This window comes from Metarhizium album, assembly GCF_000804445.1.
Source record: "Metarhizium album ARSEF 1941 chromosome Unknown scaffold_6, whole genome shotgun sequence".
Lineage (NCBI taxonomy): Eukaryota > Fungi > Ascomycota > Sordariomycetes > Hypocreales > Clavicipitaceae > Metarhizium > Metarhizium album.
In genome coordinates this window covers 474,571-492,685 of record NW_024467580.1, presented here as the reverse complement: position 1 = coordinate 492,685, position 18,115 = coordinate 474,571, and the positions used below count along the sequence as shown (strand labels likewise).

At 54.4% G+C, this 18,115-nt stretch overlaps 3 protein-coding genes across 3 annotated transcripts; 2 read left to right on the top strand and 1 right to left on the bottom strand.

Annotated features, from left to right (window-relative positions):
* Positions 1-4,818: 4,818 nt before the first annotated feature.
* On the top strand, positions 4,819-9,338 carry MAM_03271 (Regulatory associated protein of TOR; the record flags this gene model as incomplete). Its single annotated transcript, XM_040822070.1, has 3 exons — positions 4,819-5,214; positions 5,452-9,053; positions 9,122-9,338. 3 exons carry the CDS (start codon positions 4,819-4,821, stop codon positions 9,336-9,338), a joined length of 4,215 nt encoding a protein of 1,404 aa, XP_040679875.1.
* Positions 9,339-13,732: 4,394 nt separating this feature from the next.
* Positions 13,733-15,001, top strand: MAM_03270 (bZIP transcription factor (Fcr3); the record flags this gene model as incomplete). The annotated part of the gene is made up of 3 exons (XM_040822069.1): positions 13,733-13,867; positions 13,917-14,413; positions 14,485-15,001. 3 exons carry the CDS (start codon positions 13,733-13,735, stop codon positions 14,999-15,001), a joined length of 1,149 nt encoding a protein of 382 aa, XP_040679874.1.
* Positions 15,002-16,419: 1,418 nt separating this feature from the next.
* On the bottom strand, positions 16,420-17,856 carry MAM_03269 (ethanolaminephosphotransferase; the record flags this gene model as incomplete). Its single annotated transcript, XM_040822068.1, has 3 exons — positions 16,420-17,207; positions 17,286-17,428; positions 17,549-17,856. The coding sequence occupies 3 exons, from the start codon at positions 17,854-17,856 to the stop codon at positions 16,420-16,422; spliced, it is 1,239 nt and encodes a 412-aa protein (XP_040679873.1).
* Positions 17,857-18,115: the final 259 nt, after the last annotated feature.

Genomic DNA, 18,115 nt, shown 5'->3' with positions numbered 1-18,115 from the left:
GTTGAACGCTCGATTCGAGATGAGGGCACTCTAGCAAACGGACGTCAATGCCGGCCGGAACAGTCGCCCAAGGTCGAAGGCGGTAACAGCGCTCGACGCAGGATTGGAGATGGGGGCGAAGCAAATCGGCGCGCTCGCGTCGGAAGATGGCTGGGAAGCATTCAGTTCGGCGGGCCAGTTCTACCGAGTAGAATTTGGGAGGTTGTCAACGGGTTCAAGTCCAGCCGCCTTTTTCGGGGGTGAGATTCCAGACGAGACGGGGGCGTGTCAGGGGAGGCTCGAGACTTGACTAGGCCAGGCGGAGCTTCAACTGGTGGTGGTGGCGGCTTCGAGCCCTCGGACGACAAGACGAGTGGGTGGCTGGGCTGGCTCCCGAGTTGACTAGGACACGGATGCGGAGTAGTACGGAGTGCTATTACAGACGACGCCCGTAGGACTGCGGTTATACTGTAAAGGAGTGACTGAGGATGTGTGTCTTTGAAAATGCGACAGGCCGGACAAAATGGTCGGTCAACTGGTGCACTGGGAGCTGTCTGAGGGTGAGCATAAGGTCGAGGAGTCTGCGGGTGGGGGGCGGTTGGCGGTTGGCGATGGCTCGGGAAGTCCATGTACTTTGCAATATGTACTGTCCTGGGCCAGAGCCAGGGCCGGGGCCGGGGCCGGGTCCAGGGACCAGGACCTACGAGCTGCAGCCTACGAGCTAAAATGGGAGGGCCAACTTTTGCCAGTGGGAAGGAGCAGCTCGTAGTGAACACCTTCGGTATTGGAGGTGTGCATTCAATATTGAAGGAAGGACCTGCCTACCTACTAACTAAGTACTTTAACATAATAGGTAACTACCTAGGTACTTAAGTACCTAGGTAGGTACTTAGTATTCGTAAGTACTCTTGCTACGTGATACATACAATCGCACGATGCATCAGACGGACTGAATGTTATGGAGCGAGGCACTCTCATGTTGAGCCACCTGGGAGGCATGTTCGAATTGAGTCGCTTATTAAAAAAAAAAAAAAATCTGTCAGGTCACGGGTATCGGAGATCAACGAAATATTGCGCTGCGCTCTCCGTTCTCCGCATTCCCTGTGGCAGACATCTCATTTAAAGCAGGAACGCGGTGGTCCAACCCCTTGCTGGCCAGATGGCCCCTCCTCCCCCTCCCCGTGCCATTTCCAGCTCCGATGTCCAGAACACGCGCGTGGGCAAGTCGAGCCATCAATTGGAGCTGCCTGCGAGGAACCTCCTCCGTACTTAGGTACTCCGTAGTTGGCGCACGCATGCGCTATGTAACCACTGGGGAAGAACAGGGAGGACGGGGCAACTGGGGCAGACGGAGCTTGGTCAGGGCGGTTGAGCGGGTCTGTTGCTGAACAGTGCGTCAGAAGCTGCACAGCACGACCAGCAAAATTTAGGAGCGCCCTCAAATCCTATTGGAGCATTCGTCGCGCCATGTTCCACACTTAGAGGCCGACACCTGGGGCCAGCGAACATTTAAGCCCCCAAGCCCCTATGCAGCCAGCATTCCGACAGCCCTGGCCAATGACAACCCTTGTTTCAGTAAACGGGCAAGCTCCGCCCGACAATGACCCCTTTCCCCAGTTGTCTCTGTTGAAGTCTCACGGGTAATAAATGCTACGTGCCTAAATCACCTCGGCACCCAGGAAAGTACGGAGCAACTATAACCCTAACCCTACTCCGCCCCTCTATCGTCACGGGCCACGGCCACCACAAAATACAAGGAGGGGAAGGGACAAACTCGAACCCGCCCGTACAATTGCCATGGATGGCTTCAACATTTGGCCTGCCCTCAACCGCATCGGATGTGTGAATACTACATGAAGAGAACACACAAGTCTTGTGCGAGTAGGGAATACCTATCCGGAGGTGCCTAATAAGACCCAGTTCCTCTCTCGTACGAATCGGCCCGCATTCATCCCGAGACCAGACATTCCCATCTGATGTCAACTTCTCTTGCGACACCAACCGATCAGCCAAGAGAACCGAGAGCCAACGCTTCGTGTAAGGGAAATCAAGGGGCTGCTGCCAGGGTTCGTCCCCATCCGCCCACGCAAAGTTCTCTGGCGCATTGCCTTTTCTTTCCGTCGTGTTCGTCTTTTTTCCCCTTGCCCTTCGTCCCCTTTTCACTCAAAGACAGGATCATCGCTACAATCTTAAAACAGGAAACGCAAGGCACCTCCTCCCGCACGAGGGATAAAGTGACATGGCGTCACGGAAAAGAGGTGCATGTCTTGTATGTTCGTTTGCATGTGCCCTCCTTTGTGCTCTTTGATCGTGAGAAACATCGCTTTGCAGCCTGCCGTGATTGTTTGCCACGGTATCGATTGACTTGCATTGGCTCGGACTGGCCGAGGCACCAAGTACTTTGTAGGGAGATCTTGACCTGCACCTCGCACGGCAAAAAACGTGCATGAAACGAAGATCGCTCCACAAAGCTCTCAACCACTTCTACTTGGCGCTTGATACAAGAGCTCAATAAATGCTGACCCAGAAGGGGAGGGGGATCGGGTTGCTTCCTTCTCCAATCCTGTGCTCGACCCAACTTTGGTGATCTTTGTTGGTTGTAGGCCATTGCAGAAGTTTTTACCTACCAGCGATGTTTGTCAAGGGCAGGAAACAGGCACTTAATGCATCGGTATCATTTATAGTAGTGTTGCTTTGAGAAAATAGGCACTCCTCACTAATGCTCTGCTGCGACCTGAAGCAACTCAATTGGCGACCCCTTCTTCGCCTCTCACAGTGGGCGGACGCAAAATTGTCGCAGTCGACAGCCGCGCAAAATTAACACGCCACACAACATTGACATTGGCCCTGCGTGCGTCATCTCAGTCGAGAAGATGTTGCTTCGGAAGACAATGAGCCAAATATTCTCTCACTTACCATTACTTCCTGTCCAGTGTTGCTGAACCGTCACGGTCGACAGTGAGGAACCCACGCTAGGTTGATGCGACAGCGACTTGGCGTCAATGGGAAGGTCAATGATTGAGCACGCCGTCAGACCATGAAAAGGCGGCAGGCATGTGGGTCATCCTCTCGCGACTCGAAGACGGATTCTTTGTGAAAGAGCAAAACCTTAGGTGACATGAATACGGGTCTGTGCTGGAGACCAATGCTGGAGAGGCGGTAGAAGACGCCGTCCATCAACTAGTACCAACGGTGGTTCATGTACTCCCAATCCGTTTCAAAGCATGATGGCATGACGTCTCACGGGTTATCGGTTTTAGGCCGGTGCCGGCGCACGACCAAGGACGAAACGGTCTGCCAAGCTCGGCGAGAATATGAACGCATGCAGAAATTTTGTGGAATCATCAGGTCCAAACCTCCGCCGAGCAATTGAAGCCTGGATTTGCTGGCATGAAAGAGGATGGAAGGTGAAGATGACGACAATTAGCCTGCCAAAATCGACGTTTTAGCCGGGCACGTGGCAGGACTCCGACATGCCGAGAACAAAAGCTTAGCCCAGCCCTCTTGTCTGTACTGACTTCTCAGGCAAGGTATTACTTGAAATGCTCAGGTTTGGTGGTTGTTGGCTGCAGTACTCTAAACTCCGTTAGTACTAGGCATCTGGAGAAACTGGGGAAAGCCATGAGCTGGTCTCGAACAGGCGTGTGCGTCATTGATACACTGTACACATGTCGCTAAGCCAAAACCATGCTCATCGTGGACAGCGTCGATTGTAAACCGAACCAGGCGGGACAAAGGCAATCATCTGGTAGGAGTAATGCCCGTTTTCGTTGGTGTGTGATTCGCTTGTGTCGACAGCTCCTTGGGCGTACGGCGATTCCGACTTGGAGCCGTTGGACCGTCATGTGTCATGACGAGCGTGTCGGACGCACCAATCGCCAAACACTAGAGGCAGTCAACGTCAAAGCGCCAATCGTACTCGGTGAGGAAGTAACTCGACGGCAGCTTCAACTTGCTGTGCACAGTTAGATGCAGTTGACAAACACGTCGGGGCCGACAAGAGAGTTGATCGAGGTGCGCGGACGCGACCACCTCAAGTGCAGTCATGACTGGTTCTATAAGTCGCCGTGTGAGCATTGGGCATTCCGAGGATGCTCAAGAGCCGATGGAGTTGAAGATCGGGCTCGGCCACGGGGCAAGCAGGGATTTTGTGTCGCTAGACAAGCCTGTTGTTTATCAGTGCGTAGGAAAACTCGATGCTTCTCGAAGGCGCAAAGACGGGAACGCAGGCCAAGCAAGGCCAGGGCTCACCGCAATGCGGCCCATACATGACATGACATGACATACACGACATGACGGCTGACTTTGACCCGGACGGTCTATCAAGTTGATTGATGCAGGCTCTGCGCCAGCCACTCGGTCTCGATGAGGATTGGTGACGAGCCCTGGTGGAATGGAATTGGCAGCGAACAGCCCGGCCGCATCTCCCGCAACTCCCACACAAGTCACCTCCCTCCTGCCTGCCTGGTGGACGGCGGTCAATGGATAGCTGCTGCCCTGTGCTGTGCTGATTTCTTGAGCACTCGGCGCCCGGGCCCACTCCCTCTGCGCCAATAGTTAGAGCAGACGTCTGGACTCTGGAGCCTCTGGAGCTGCCTGCCTGCCTGCCCCCAGCGTCCCGTCCCTCACGCGAGCGCGCCGCCCCAAGCCGCCTGCCCTTCGCCACATGCGCCCGCTAGCTCCGTTCCACGTTGCCATCCTCAGCATCTCCGCCGAGCAACCAAGCTCCTCCACATCTCCATCTTCACCTGACGCTTGGGCAACCCGCGTCTCTGAGCGTCGTCGTCGTCCGCGCGACAAGACGAGCATCCTCGCCCGCCTCATGGAAACTGGGCGACCATGACGCTGCGATCCGACTTTAACGGGTCATTCCCGTCGGTCCCAGCCGCTAATGGCCTTGGTAATGGCAACGCAGACATGTCCACCTCCAGATTCCGCGGTCAAGGTGACAGCAGCCCCGATCGCGACGACCTCTCCAATGGCACCGGAGACAACGGACGCCCCTCCAGTGTACCCGATAGGAAGAATGGCGCCGCATTTGTCGAGTCTAGAGATGACAATGAAGACCAGACGCGGAAACCTCGTGCGAAGCCGCCTTTACTACGGTCCAAAAGCGAACTTGCACCACGCCCTGTCGAAGAGTCCGATACCGAAGAGGAGGTTGGTCAATGGGGCGCTCGACATGGCTTCGAGGATCATTATCAGTCTGAGCACATCATCTCACAATTAGCAAGTGTATGTTTCTGTCCATCCCATGCTTGGGGGTGCTGTTCTCAACCTCTCTCTGCTGGCCCTTGATGAGTTGCGCAAATGGGAATGTGCCGTTCATGGCATTTGCTGTGAATCCATACGTTGTGCAAATCAATCATCGGCAACAGTCGTGCATACATGACAAAGCTGAGTACCTGTTTTGCAAGCAAGCCCGAGTCAGCGAAGAGACCATTTGCTCCCTCGCTAATCATGTCATCCCAGAACTGGTACATGTATTTTACCGATAAACGCCATGAGACCACGGGCAAGCCGAAGCGCCTAGAGTATGAGTTGCAAGACTGGCGGCAACGAGACAGGCTTAAGACCGTCTCCGCTGCCCTTGCGGTGTGCTTGAATATCGGCGTCGAGCCCCCGGATCAGCTCAAGACGACCCCCGGAGCAAAACTCGAAGCCTGGACCGATCCCACAGTTCCCCCTATACAGAAGGCGCTAGAGAACATAGGCAAGGCCTTGCAGGCCCAGTACGAGACGTTGGCAATCCGTGCTCGATATAAACAGTACCTGGATCCGTCAGTTGAGGAAACAAAGAAGTTTTGCGTATCCTTGAGACGAAATGCCAAGGATGAACGAGTGTTGCTGCACTACAACGGCCATGGCGTACCTAAACCCACCGCATCTGGTGAGATTTGGGTGTTTAACAAGACATACACACAGTATATCCCCGTTTCTCTGTACGACTTGCAGCAATGGCTGCAGGCTCCGACCATCTTCGTTTGGGATTGCTCCGAGGCCGGAAACATCTTGAACAATTATCACCGCTTTGTCGAGAAACATGAGGAGGAGGAGGAGGAAGCAGCCGACAGGGATCCCCATTATGAAAAAACCAGCTTCCGGCCCTACATTCACCTTGCTGCTTGCGCAGTCAAGGAGCACCTCCCGACCAACCCACAGTTGCCAGCAGATTTATTCACAGCGTGCTTGACAACCCCCATCGAGATGGCGCTCTGGTTTTTTGTACTTCAGAATCCCCTCAAGACCAATCTTACTCCAGAGCGCGCCAAGCAACTCCCCGGGCGTCTTCAAGAGAGACGGACACCCCTCGGCGAACTCAACTGGATCTTCACGGCAATCACGGACAGCATTGCATGGACGACGCTGCCTCGAGACTTGTTCCGCAAGTTCTTCCGTCAAGACCTGATGGTTGCTGCGTTGTTCAGGAACTTCCTCCTGGCTCAGAGGGTCATGACCGTGTACGGCTGTCATCCACAGTCGTACCCAGCCCTGCCTGATACCCATCAACACCACCTGTGGGAAACGTGGGACTTGGCTGTTGACATGGCGCTGGCGCAGTTGCCCATGCTCGAAAGGAAGGAGAGCGAGAGCGTCGAGTACGAGTACCAGAATTCCACTTTTTTTACAGAACAATTAACAGCCTTTGACGTGTATTTGACAAGAGGCGACGCCATGGCACAGAAACCTCCTGATCAACTTCCGGTAGTTCTGCAGGTCTTGCTCAGCCAGCAACACAGAGTACGAGCTCTCATTTTGCTTGGTAGATTCTTGGACCTTGGCCCTTGGTCGGTGCAGCTGGCCCTAAGCATAGGAATTTTCCCCTACGTTCTGAAGCTATTGCAGTCAGCTGCAGCGGAGCTCAAACCCGTCATGGTTTTCATTTGGGCGAGATTGATTGCTGTGGATATATCTTGCCAACAGGACCTTATTAAGGACAGCGGATACAGCTACTTTGCCCAGATCTTGAAGCCGTCTGAAGGGCTGCCTGTGGTGGACAGCGACGAGCACAAGGCCATGTGCGCCTTCATTCTTGCGATGCTCTGCAAAGATTACAAAAATGGCCAGATGGTTTGCAACCAGGCGGATATCATGTCCTACTGCCTGGCTCATCTGCAAAATGAAAATAACCCCCTCCTCCGACAGTGGGCATGCCTCTGCATTAGCCAGCTATGGCAGGATCTCCCCGAGGCCAAATGGAGAGGGATCAGGGAGAACGCCTATGTTAAGCTGGCATACCTTATGAGGGACCCCTGCTGTGAGGTTCGCGCGGCCATGATACATGCCATGACCACCTTTTTGGGGATTCCCGATTTGACGGACGAAGTGGCACGTGTTGAAGAGTCCATTGCCTGGACCATTCTGGAAATGGGCACAGACGGCAGTCCCATGGTTCGCAAGGAGTTCATAGACTTCCTGTCCCACTTCATGACTCGATTCGAGAGCAAGTTCCTGGTCGCAGCTTATGAGCAGCTTCAAGAAGAGAAGGAGTACTTGATCTTTCCGCCCCAGGACGACGGCCAGGACCACAAGATGGGACTGCACTATGCCAGACCAGAGAATCGCAACAAGAACGGGACAATCAAACCGATGGCCCATGGTCTCTCCCACAATACCGTGTACATGGCGTGCTGGAAACATGCACTCATCCTTAGCGTGGACCCGCACCCAGAGGTTCAACGAGAGGCGACCATCATCGTTGACTACATTCACAATGCTCTGATCAACTCGACGGTAGGAGAGGCGGCACAGCTCTTGATGCGAGAGATTCAGACACGAGCAAGGCAAACGGCCATTTCGAGAAGTGCGGCTCACGCTGCTCAGAAATCCATCATGGTGGGCGGGCAGGCAACGCAACCCGGCCCCTCGCAGGGCCTTTTGCGCAGGACTGCGAGCCTACTCTTCCAGTCGTTCAAAGGGAGCGAGGAGAGATCACGGCCGAGCACGCCGGCAAGCCCGGTACCTCCTCGCTCACCATCCAAGCTCGCACCAGATCAAATGGCGGCCCCTGCGGAACAGAGCGACTCGAGCTCGGCGACATACAACGTGGCGCGGGAGCCAACGACGGGAGCATTCGAAGAGAGGGACCTTTCTCGTACTCCCAGCATGCCCCTGAAGAGTAGATTCCTCGAATGGTCCATTGAATACTTCCGCGAGCCACAGATGAAACCCAGCGAGGCAGACGAACCTGGCAGCACCGAGTACAACGAGCGTCTTTGGAGACGAGCCCGTAACGAGACCATGTTGAGAGAAACACAGCCGCTGAAACAAATGGCGGGCACGCACAAGTGGAACAATCAGCTGGGAATCGTAAACAATGGCGCTCAGCCGTCCAAGATGACATTTCACCAGTACGAGGACCACTTGGCCGTTTCAGATGATGGCAACACTGTCTACGTGTGGGACTGGAAGAAGCAAGGCCGTCTGAGCCGATTCTCCAACGGCAACCCGCAGGGATCCAAGATTAGTGACATGAAGTTCATCAACGAGGACGACCAAGCCTTCTTGTTGACTGGTTCTTCAGACGGCGTGATTCGCGTATACCGCAACTATGACTCGGACAGAGAGATTGCGCTGGCAACCTCATGGCGGGCATTGACACACATGGTCCCCAGCAACGTGAACTCGGGCATGGTGTTTGACTGGCAGCAGGTAACGGGCCGGGTCCTCGTCGCGGGAGACGTACGGGTCATTCGCGTGTGGTACGCGGCACACGAGACGTGCATCATGGACATACCTGCGCGATCGGGATCATGCGTGACTTCACTGACGTCGGATCAAATGACGGGAAACATTTTCGTTGCCGGTTTCGGGGACGGCGCAGTCCGGGTGTTTGACACGAGACAGCGGCCTCAAGACTCCATGGTGCGGAAATGGAAGGACGAGTCAGACAGACAGTGGATCAAGAGCGTACACATGCAGCGAGGCGGTCAGCGCGAACTCGTCAGTGCCAGCCGCAACGGCAAAGTCAAGGTGTGGGACATCCGGATGGACAGGCCATTGCACTCGTTCCAGACGACCAGAGACACCTTGCGGACGGCCAGCACACACGAACATCTGCCTGTTTTTGCCGTGTAAGTCTGCAAGAATTGACCGTGTCGGCCCCATATGGCCAGACTGCCTGCTAACACGGGGGATGTAGCGGCACTTCCCAACACGCCGTCAAGGTCTTCAACCTCGACGGCAACGAACTCTCTCGCCTCGAGCCATACTCCAGCTTCCTCCAACAAAACCGAGGAGTGCCCGTTGCAGCCACTGCCTTCCACCCGCACCGACCAATTCTCGGCTGTGCTGCGCGCGGCGATCATCATATAAACCTGTTTACATGCGAAAAAACGGACGCCTTGCATTTTGGTTAGAAGCCATCACGTGCTCCGAAAAAGTACTCGTCCCGGTGCTATTCACTATGATATACCCCACCCGTTTGTCTTTTGATCATTCCATGACGACGAGCCTCTGTTTTTGTTTTTTCTTTTTTTTTACTTGCAGCATTGTTTCGCCAAGGTGGTTTGATTTGCTGCCCTGGTTTCAGAAGGCTCAATAAGCAGATACTGAACTAGTATGTCGGGGCGTGCCTTTTTGTTTTTTGCTTGCTGCCTCGGGGAGTTGGCAGACGTGTAAGGTGACGCCTCGTGGGCAGATAGAGTCATAATTCATTGGGCTCTCATGTTGCGTTTCCGACAGTGTCCTCCCTCTGAGGCATGGGGTTGTCTTTGCCGTGGACTCGCATTGTCACCGTGGTGTGATTGCCTCTCATTGCCATCAAGCACGCCTTGCATTGCCGACTTGTACAGCAATCCTCGAAAGTTTCTGTGACGCGCAGAGGAAGCTATGTAGACGTGGCTCCCGTCTGCCTTGGCTGGCAGCTCCTCCGTACTACGTAGAGCAGGTACGTGAGCACTTGGTTGCAGGGGTGATGATGTATTGTCAGTCCAGTGCGTTGCTTGGAAGGAACAAGCATAATGATTTTTCACATCAAAGAATCCTCTGACATTGAAGTGAGTATTTACCTAGTAGCTACGTACCGAGTACTCAAGTACTACCTTAAGTACTTGCACCTACCTCCCCGGGTACCTACTCAAGTACCTGTTGTCAGTGGTCACGGCGGAAATGTGGAGCCCGCCGAAGAGGCCAGCGGCATCCCGTTCCATCCGGCATCCGAGTCGATGCCGCATGACAGCAGTGCTGAGGAGTCAGGACTCACTTGGCCGCGCAAAACGACGCCCAGGGGCGACGACCTGGGAGGACGAGCCTATCGACTGGAGGGGCGGGGTGGGAGGGGAGCACCCAGAAGGCGGGAACGCATGGCCGTTGACGAGCCGCGCAGGAGCGAGCGACAACCAAGCCATCCACGTCGTGGCCGCAAGTCCCGCGCAAACGGCGCAACCGGATCGGCCTTGCTTTTACTCATGGGTAGGCAGGCTCTTCTCCGCGCCAAGGGTCCTGAGGAGCGCCGCAACGATTCGCCTCATACTCTCAGGAAACTGGTGCCACGAGCCGCGCAACGGGGGTCGAGTCGACGTATGACTGGTACAGGTAGAAGAGCGTGTCGCAGTATGGAGTGCGCAACGGCTATGCACACGGCTCTGTGGCAGATACAGGGCGCTGAATATCCTTTTTTGGAAGGGGAATAAGTTTGAACGATACGAGCCCAAGAAATGAGATCAAATCTCTCCAAAGGTGTAGCCGCTCGAGGCTGCATTTGTACTGGGATATCGACAAAAGTCCCTCGAGGTGCAACAGATTGGTCCTTTGACGGCCTGACCCGCGATCAATGTTTCAAGCGGCAGATAGGTGCTGGCCCAGGGCATCAGTTGGCTTGGTTGAGCCCCAAATAGTGGTCGACAGATCCCGTCGTCAAAGGTAGGAAGCCGGAGGCCACGTGGGTGGTGAGGTCAAAGGCGGAGAGGGTTGTGTGGCATACAGTACTAGCTGTCATGTCCGCCAGTCACTTCGCGTTTGGCGCCTTTGATCGGGTGAGCGGCAATAACAGATGGCCAGCTCGAGGCAGATGATTCCGTCATGGCGGCGGAATTAACCATGTCCGACGTTGACGACCAGCCAACATACCGAGCATGATGTCAAGATTGTGCGGTGGCACAAGCTTCGGGGTTGATTCCACTTCTGAATAAGGCTTTACACGGCGCCGTTGTGTACCTTCTCGGCCTGTTATAGAAGCGAGCGATCGACAGGACAGGGTTTAACACTGTAATGGTTAACGGCTGACCGTGTCTTGAGCTGAGAGCCATGTCCCAGACTGACTAGCGGCCAACGCACGATCGATAGGATTGCACGATCTCACTACTCCTAAACTCTGGACTGGGGACAACATGGGTAGACCAACCACGTTGTGTCTCCAAGGCGCCCAGAGGTCGCGTCAGCCGCCAATGTGTTAGTTGGGTGGCGTTGTGAGGTTGACATGCCGCATGTCAGACGGAAGGCATAAGCCATCCAAGAACCAATCAACCGAGCACAAATCGCAGCCCCAAAAGTAGCATGACAAAGTCTGGTTTGTGGCCATCATGTTTGGGTACACCGAATTCGAAGCCTGCCGAAGATGCGATCCTTGCAGCAGCCATGCGCGCGTCTGGCCAACAGTACTTGACGCCGAGCATGTATATCTGAGAGCGTCCATTCATGTTGACTGTCAATTAGGACAATGTTTTAGACCCGATAATAACTACATCGAGGCCAGTATTGTCCCGTCCTGGAGGTCACAAGGAGCCCTACTCCTGGGTTGTGGAGTGAAACACGGGACGGACTGTCATACTCAACGTCGTACAAGATTTGAGCGACTATTGATGCTGTCAGTCATCTGAAGTGATGGTTTTGATTTAGAAACTTGGCGGCAGGGCCCTCACCACCCTCTTTTCCAAGCCTGTGCGTTTAAATCTTATTACTCATTCGGCTTGGGCGAGGACTGCTTGGCTGCACATGTACACAATGTGCTGTGTGTTAAGTTCCCTTTGTTTCCCAATCGCCCCGGAATCCAGGTGCCGCAGCTTGATTGTTTCCCGTATAATCACCATTCCCACCACAACAATGGACAGCGAGAGCCGACAGCATCAGAGGGGCCAGATATGTCATTCAACATGGCCACGCTGCCTTGGGTGGAGCGAACAAGTAGTAGTTATCTAATACGAAACTCGGTCTCGGTTCGGCCATGCAGGCCAGAGGTTTCGGCAACGGGGCCGCTTGCCGGGAGGATTGTGGGAGCGGATCCAGCGATATTGAGGCCGAGAATGTGTATGCAAAAGCCTAATAGCCTAGTTGCTCAGTTCCTTTGTTTGTTGGCGTGGACGAGGCGCATGCTTGAGGGGATTGGAGAGTCTCGCCTGGTTGCCATGTTCCCGTCATGGTTGGTGGCTGGGCCTGGGCTCCCAATATCCATCCAACATGGCGTCTAACGAGTACAGAGCTGTGAAACTGTGAAACAAGAATGCGACCAAGGGAGTGGTGGTTGCCTGTGGAAATGACACGCGCAGTTATGGCGCAGGGTTTCTGCAATGGCTGGTTATGCAAAGGACAATGTCATTCCTGCTTCAAGATGCCGATGGTGAGTCGTGCGTGAGTCGTGACTGCTGTTGGCAGGTGCGCCCACTGGTCGGTCCTTCCGCCAAGGTAGCAACGCACACCCGGGGCCACTTGTGTATTTGGCGGGCAGTCGGCGGTCCACATTGACGCTTAAAATTCCCGGCGACGCCACTTGCGCACCTCCAATGTGGAACCCAGGAACGGCGCAGCTTAGGTACTGGGTACCTGGGCACCTAGGTTTCTCTTCCTGGAGTACCTCGGTATCCAAGCACACACAGCACAGCAAAGTCGTGTGTTTCAAATTCGTGTCAAAGCATCAATTAATCGACCTATCCGGGTACATTCGTACATTACTAATTACCTACTTACCTACTTAACCTAGCCTAGGTAGATACCAAGGTTGTGTGTATCTGCTCTGACGTCACAAAACACCCCCAAGTACATGGATGCTTATTAAGTAGGTGCCTTGTAGGTCGTACACGTTGCAGTCGACCTGTTATAGAGTTGGCGAATCAACCAACACCGTCGTCGGTTGCCTTCTTTGCTGGCCCGCCAACTACTTGAGTACTTTCGAAGAAGCTACAGGACGACATCAGCACTTCAGCCTCTTGTACCAGGCCAACCGCCCAAGCGTACGGGCTGACTAGAGTCTGGTACAGGTTTTCTTGCTGTAGGCCTGCGCTGGAGACTTGCATACGCCTCTGAAGCCTTGGCTTTTCGTCCCGGCGTCGTGAGCATCAACTCGCGCCACCCCGGTGCACCCAACGGTCGACCCGCCGTCGCCCGTCGCCCGTCGCCCGTCGCGCCTTCCACTTGAAGCTCCCGGGCGCTCTTGCCTGAATCTTGCGCATCAGCTCCCCCATCCCATACGTGCTTGTGAACGCCACCAATTCACCGTTGACACGCATCAAATGGGCACCAGTCGACTACTTCAGCCCACCATCGCCCATCACGCCCAAGGCTGTGCTTGACTTTCTGGTTGCTTGCCCGTGCTCTCTCCGTCTCGTCTCTCGTTGTAGCTTGCCTCCTCCCAACAATCGCAACCTCCCATCATCACCGTCGCGCATCGTCCACATCGTCCACGTCGTCTACGTCGCAAGCTCGCCAAGCTCGCCTCTCCTGCATCTCCCTCGCCGCCGCCTCAGTTCTGCAAGAACAGGGTCGTATTGCCAGAGCCACAAGAGCCAACAGTCGCAGAGTCGCAGACCCGCGCACCGCCATGGACTTCTCGTCGCAGCCATTCCCCTTCACGGCTGGTCAGCCCTACCACCAGTCCTTCATGAGTGTTCCCCCACTGACGCCGTCCAACTCCCACTCCACGGGCTCCGACGACTACAACACCGCTTCTCCTCCGGTCAGTACCCTTCGCTCCATTGATTTCTGCTGTCTGCTCCCCGCCATAGCGTGCCCGTTTTTCGCTCTCTTTTCTTCGTGCTGTCCCTCCCCTCTGGACCGAGTTACTGGGACCACGCCGCCAATCCGCTTCCTCCCACTTGTCCAAAGTTGCCACCCCTTCCACAGGCATCGTACTTGTATTGCTCCATGCCGTCATCTTTTCGCTAACCGGTATTCGCGATTTGCAGGAGGTGTTTGACAGTGTTCCCAATCCTGACCAGTTTCGAGGCTTTGAATACAATCAAGGATTCCACAATCCTTCCCGACACCAAACTTCAGGCTTTCCTGGTCCGCCGACTCCCCCGAATCCTGCGACGTATCCTGGCCAGCAACCAACCCCACAGCTTCACCATCAAGCTTCCAGCTCGAATGCTCATCTCAGTGGTGCACTGTTGGGAACCAGGTCCGATGGCGCCGACGACAGCAACCATGCTCGGGTGGGTAGTGACGAGGACGATTCCCTGACGCCTGCTCAGTCGCGACGCAAAGCACAGAATCGCGCAGCGTGAGTGCCCAATGTCTTTTTATTCGCCTACACCTACCGGAGAAAAGTACGTTTAACATGGCCATATTTAGCCAACGTGCGTTCCGTGAACGGAAAGAGAAGCATGTCAAGGATCTGGAAGCAAAACTTGCCCACATGGAGGCCGCGCAGCAGCAGGCGTCGGTGGAGAACGAGAGACTCAAGCGGGATTTGCAGAAGGTTTCCACGGAAAACGAAATCCTGAGAGCCACTTCCTCAGTGAGCAACGGACACCGTCTTTCGCACTCTCCTGAACCAACAACAACCGGCCCCATGAAGTATAACCCCACCGACTTTTACTCCAACGTTCTTCAACACCACCAGAACAAGTTCCCCTCACATCGCATTGTCACCTCTGACGATGGAGAGCGCCTGCTCGCTGCTGGCGCAACTTGGGACTTCATCATCAATCACGACCTCTACAAACGAGGCCTTGTTGACGTTGGTGATGTCAGCGAAAGGTTGAAATCCTGTGCTCTGTGTGACGGGCAAGGCCCTGTCTTTTCGGAACGCTCCATTGTCAGTGCCATGGAACAAAGCGTAGCGAGTGGCACCGATGACCTTTTGTAATCGCCCAACCGGCTTGGGCTGAAAAGGTCACGTACAATGCCTTGGCTCTGATATAGGTTTGACGTTGTAGGGCCATGTCCATGCAAGTCATGTCGGAGCAGTAGGGCTTCAAACAAGGTGTTTTGGTGAAAGGGGTATTTCGAATTCAAAAGGCGTCGGACTGGCTGTCACTTGTGGGTTTTGGGAGCTAAAACATGAGACGTGCTTTTCGCTGCTCGTCAGTATTTGGCGGCGCATGCGGCGCTGTAGTTACACCACCGCCTGATGGGTTTTGCATTTGGTACCGCGGCTGGCGCAAGCTGGGTAATGGCAGTAATCATTGTCCGACGTCGTCCGCCAAGCATGGCCCCTGGCCATTGTTTGCTGATTTGCACTACTGGGTAATCGGCATCATGGCAGCAGCTCTGTTGGGGCGTGGACTTGCGGGAGCTTGTGCGTCACCAGAGAGCATCGATGCGTGGCCACGGCCACGGCCACGGCCACGGCCACCAGGCCAACAAGCGAAGTGTCTGAAGCCGATGCCATGATCTGGACGGCCATCTTTTCCTGGTGGAAATTTGGGGCGACGCCACGGGAGGCGTTGGGTCGAGGACGGAGTGCAGGAGGTTTTGGTTTTATTATTTTGTTCTTCAGTTTCAATCTATTAATATTTCACGCAGACATGTATTGCCAGGTTCACTTTCAATACAGGCTGCTCTTTTTATTTTATTTTATTTTATTTTATCTTATTTTATTTCGCCGCACCGCTTCGTTCGTCTCCCCGGGATATACGCGTCTCCTGCACTGAGCTGCTCCCACGTCGTCCGTCAATACATTGCGACAACGGTAGCCAAACAATGTGCTCCTGCATCGACAGCTCTGCCCCGTGTGACCACCCGCACTTCACTCGTGCGGACCAGCAAGGACATCATCCGTCTCGTATTGATAATACAATGCGGAAGCCGAATGCGAGCAGAAAGACGGACCGATATTATGCAGCGCAGAGGATCCACGCCATGTAAAAACTAAAAGCAACTGATACGCTTAAGACTACGTGCCTCATAACTCTTACAACATGTCTGTTCCCTAAATTGCAACACGACGTCTTCCCTCTTCTTTTCCCGCGTCCACGGCAGCGCCGCGGTTTCCGTGTCCGTTTCACAAAGCAGCACAGACGGCACCGACAATGGTGCGATCCAGCTCCTTGGCACCGGAAACCCGCACTTTTCGCTGGCCACTTGTATCTCTATGCGCGTGACCCATGGCTTTCGTTCTCACACGTCCTAATCCATCATCTAGTGTGTCCCTAAATCTCTCCTCTGTTCGTCTCTTCATCGTGTAACCAGATATTTACTCGCAACTGTTCCGCGCCATTACTGCAGCCCTCACACATTTTTCGTTTCCGGTTTTGGGAGAGTCAACCCCGACAGAGCGGCTGTCTAATGTATCTTCTCGCCATTCATCTTCGGGACGAACTCGTCAGAAGGGTGCTTGATGGTCAAGCACCAAATATCGAGGTAGTCACATATGGACACGATGACATCAACGACAAAGCTGCCATAGACACCGAGGGCGATACCAAGGATGAGGAAAACAAAAGAAACCTGGTATTCATCGTGTCCAAGAGCGCTGGGCCAGCCAACGCCGAATCGTCTGACGAAAACGGGTCCAAGAGCATCGATGACGCCGCATGCTAGGGGAATGCTGAGAACATTCCAGTAAGGGAAAGGAAGCTTGACGAGGTGGGCCGTGATCATCCGTCCAACGCTGTAGGCATTGACAATACCGGCGAAAAGCACAAAGGGAACGAGGTGGTGGTACAAAATGTGAGGCTGCAGGTGCAGGTAGGTGACGATCATAGCCCACATGCCAAAAAACGGTAGTAGGCCGACAAGAGCTCCGCGTGAGCGGTCACCACGGTTGTGACGGGCTCGGATGACGTTGAACGAGGACTCGACAGTGTTGAGGACTAGGACGACGGCGCCTTGGGCGAGGTACCACTCGGTGAAGGAGAGCTCGTAAACGAGTTTGGGGATCCCCAGAGTCTCGGGAATACCAATAGTTTTCAGCATGCTCTGTTGCCAGATGTGAGCTCCGCCAAGCAAACCGGTGAGGGTATATACGGCGACCAAAATCAAGACACCTTCTACCGGACCGTTGACGATGCCAAGGGTGAGAGTCTTGGTGTGGTACTCATCCCAGGTCTGAACGTAGAAAGTAAGGAGCGCTGCAGCTCAGAGAGACGTTAGCAAACGACTTTCCAACCCTGCACATCATTAGGAGAAGTGTGCGCACGCGGACCTACAAGCAAACAGAGTAGCAACCGTCTTCCATCCTTGGCCCATGTTTTGAGAGGCAGCGAAAATGAGGACCTCGAGACTAGTGTTTAGAGCATCAACACCGTGGTCAAAGAGCTCTCCGAGGGGACCGGATTGCTTCGTCCGGCGTCTACAGGTTGCATTAGTTGCAAACGTTCCATCGTGGAGGCCAGGCTCCGGTTCCATTCCGAATTTGACGCTGAGATGCCACAAGGAGCATGTCATCAGAAGCGGTGGGGTATAGACTCACGCTTGAGCACCGTCGACGGCATCAAAAGTCTGGTAAAGGAAGAGACCCAGAGCCCAGCTGAAATAGACCCAAGCGGGACAGTCCTGGTCGAGGGTAGGATTATACCACAGGAGGGTCAAGACGTTGATTACCACAAACAGGAAACCAGTGAGCGTGATCAAATTGGGTGCCATGCTCATAGGAAACAGCTTGATGACGAAGTTATTGTAGAACGGCTTGAGGATGTACTTGGACGTGAGCGAGCGATCGACCGCCGAGTACTTGTACTCCTTCAGCGCCGGAAGCTGGTTGTGTCGGAGGTAGACCATCTTGGACGACGTGCGAGGGCAACTAGGAAAATACGAGTGTTAGGTGAGCGTACACGCGCGTGGCTTCGATTGACTGTTGAAGCAGAACTAACCGGCGTGCCACGACAATATTATGCACGCAGTCGACAGGTCGGTGCAAAATTCGAAAGGGGTGTGGGACGTGGGAGAATCGACTCGGTTCGGACAATCGCAGGCTCAACCAAGAAGTAGCGGCCAGGCAAGAAAGGAGATACGTCAGATCAGTAGTCAGCCCACGGCA